This window comes from Penaeus monodon, chromosome 38, assembly GCF_015228065.2.
Source record: "Penaeus monodon isolate SGIC_2016 chromosome 38, NSTDA_Pmon_1, whole genome shotgun sequence".
Taxonomy (NCBI): Eukaryota; Metazoa; Arthropoda; class Malacostraca; order Decapoda; family Penaeidae; genus Penaeus; species Penaeus monodon.
In genome coordinates this window covers 4569922-4572421 of record NC_051423.1, presented here as the reverse complement: position 1 = coordinate 4572421, position 2500 = coordinate 4569922, and the positions used below count along the sequence as shown (strand labels likewise).

The window sequence follows — 2500 nt, the reverse complement described above, 5'->3', positions numbered from 1 at the left end:
ATATATATATATATATGTGTGTGTGTGTGTGTGTGTGTGTGTGTGTGTATGTATGTATGTATGTATATTGTGTATATGTGTGTGTGTGTGTGTTACAAACACACATACACACACACATGTTCTCTAAAAGCCTTATTTCCCCGTCCCAGCCTGCATTGAGGCTGAGAGGATATGCTCTAGGTCTAATATGGTGTGCAAGGAAATGAATGACAAAAAAAAAAAAAAAAAAAAAAAAACAGGGAACTTAAAACATAAAACTATATAAAGCAAAGTGAAATCAAGGAGCGGCAGGAGGTCAATTAGCAGGACAGCCAAGCGCAGCCGCCCCTCCCAAGGTCACCTTGATCAGTAACTATAAAATTTAGGGGCTAGTCTGCATGTTTAGACCAAGAAGTGAAGGATATTCTAAAATCGAAAAATGGTTGAAACAAAATGCAATTGTATGTCAAATGTAAATTGTATGTCAAAATTGCCATAAAAAATTGTCACAACTGTCTATTTTAGCAGTAAAAAAGGGAAAAATGCTCAGTTGATTATAACAGAGGAAAAGTTTAACAGTTAAAAATGGATGCTCAAATAATTTTTCAGCAAGACTGTAGCTGGTGGAGGGAGGACTGTCCTAGAAATTATGATAGTTTTAAGATGGAAATGAAAAGAAAGAAAGAAAAAGAAATGGAAGAGTTTAAGATTAAGTGCTTCAGTAAAATCAATATGCTCGAAAGTTGAATTTATGGAAGAAACCAAAGAATAACAAGATGAATACCAAAAAGTATCTATATAATGATGAAACCAGAACAGGGAAGCAATGTTAACAAGGAATGGACAACAAGAACAGCAAGAGAGCAAGGCAGCTGAGCCAAAACAAAAACAGAAAATAGAGAAACTTCTCTGAAATATTAAAGCGAAATAACAGAAAAGGAAACAAATATCTCAGATAGAGGGCAAAGGACCACAGCTAATAAGGCTGATAATCATACCAGAAACTGGAAAGAAAGAAAGAAAAAAAAAAAACCCACAAAACAAATATTTTGAACAAACACAATATACAGTGTGGAGGAAAAGATGATGATAATAATAATAATAATAATAATAATAATAATGATAATGATAATAATGATAATAATAATGATAATAAAAACGTGTCACTGATGCTAATATTACCATTTCTCTCAGTATCATAATCATACTAGCAACCACATTTGCATTATCGATGTTACTTCAAGATTATTATCTCTAACACTAATTCTTTTATTTCATTTAAGTAGTTGTCTTGAATCCTTTTACTGATCGATTACATATATATGCATACCCAGTGTCTCATTTAATAATGTATTTTATTAATTCACCTAATAATACGTATGTATTGCAGTTATAACAGCAATTTCAACATTCACTTCAAAAACAAAAGTAGATGCTAGAATAAAGATGTTTTCCATATTTACTCCAGCTGCGTATAGTATGACAGCATCGTCGGCGGACCAGATAATATCTCGTGATTAAGAGATGAAAGGCTCATTTACAAACTGTTGAAGTCATAAGATATGTAATGCGTAAAAGATTAAAAGAAAACAGACACTTTATCCTTAAAAGGGTGGTTCTCAACCGATTTTAGCCACGCCATTCATATATTTTTATTTAATAATACACCAAAGGCGAAAAAAAAGAAGAAGGAAAAAAAAAGGAATCTGAACAAGCTTTATACATACAGCTGTAAAGCATGGTATCATAGTACATTGTTAATATGAACACTGACGATCGCCTGACAAATTGCTGTACAATTGCGCCTCTCTCGAGGGTAACCACTACAGTTACAGAACTACACATGTGATCTGCTGTTATGTATGAAAAAGTACAAATAATTCATGTAATATCTATAACATGGATGGAACACTCAATAGCCCATCACCCGTATATTAGTGTCGGGGCATGACACTCCTACCCAACGCTGGAGACAAAGTAATTTAGATTTGATTAACCAGTCATGGCAAGCACTGTCGGCAAATACGCATTAACTGCTATACCGCAATTAAATATACTAATAAGTTATGTTTAAACTATTTTGATATCTTTTCTTGGTGACGAGGCCAGATCTGTCCATCATTCTCTATATAGATAGATACTTTAGATTTTGTCAGCCATTTAAATATGTCTCCAATACCGATTGTGTGAGTTAACATTATTCTTATTTACTGTTATAATTTTCGTTACCATTTTTTTCATTACCATAACCATGTTTTCTATGGCGCAGGATGACATAAAGTATGATTTCCGCCATATAGTATGATATGCGATATCATAATTCGATTGACCAGACGCAGGAGGTCCGGGGAGGTTGTTTAGAATAAGTAATCCAGATTAATATGCACGTTCTATTTTACTACAATTAAATATACAGTTAAATTATATTCATACAATTTAAATATCAGATCATAGCCATCGAACCGAGATCCTTTTGTTCTTTATCTTTACAAAGGTGAGCCATAAAATCTTGAGGGAGCTC

General features: G+C 33.2%; 1 protein-coding gene across 1 annotated transcript in view; it reads right to left on the bottom strand.

Annotated features, from left to right (window-relative positions):
* Positions 1 to 2295: 2295 nt before the first annotated feature.
* Positions 2296 to 2500, bottom strand: part of LOC119596903 (pro-resilin-like) — a 1351-nt gene continuing 1146 nt past the window's right edge. Inside the window, exon 4 of the mRNA XM_037946266.1 lies at positions 2296 to 2500. This exon is cut by the window's right edge and continues 319 nt beyond it. Within this exon, the coding sequence (XP_037802194.1) occupies positions 2466 to 2500 (35 nt within the window). The 3' untranslated portion in view covers positions 2296 to 2465.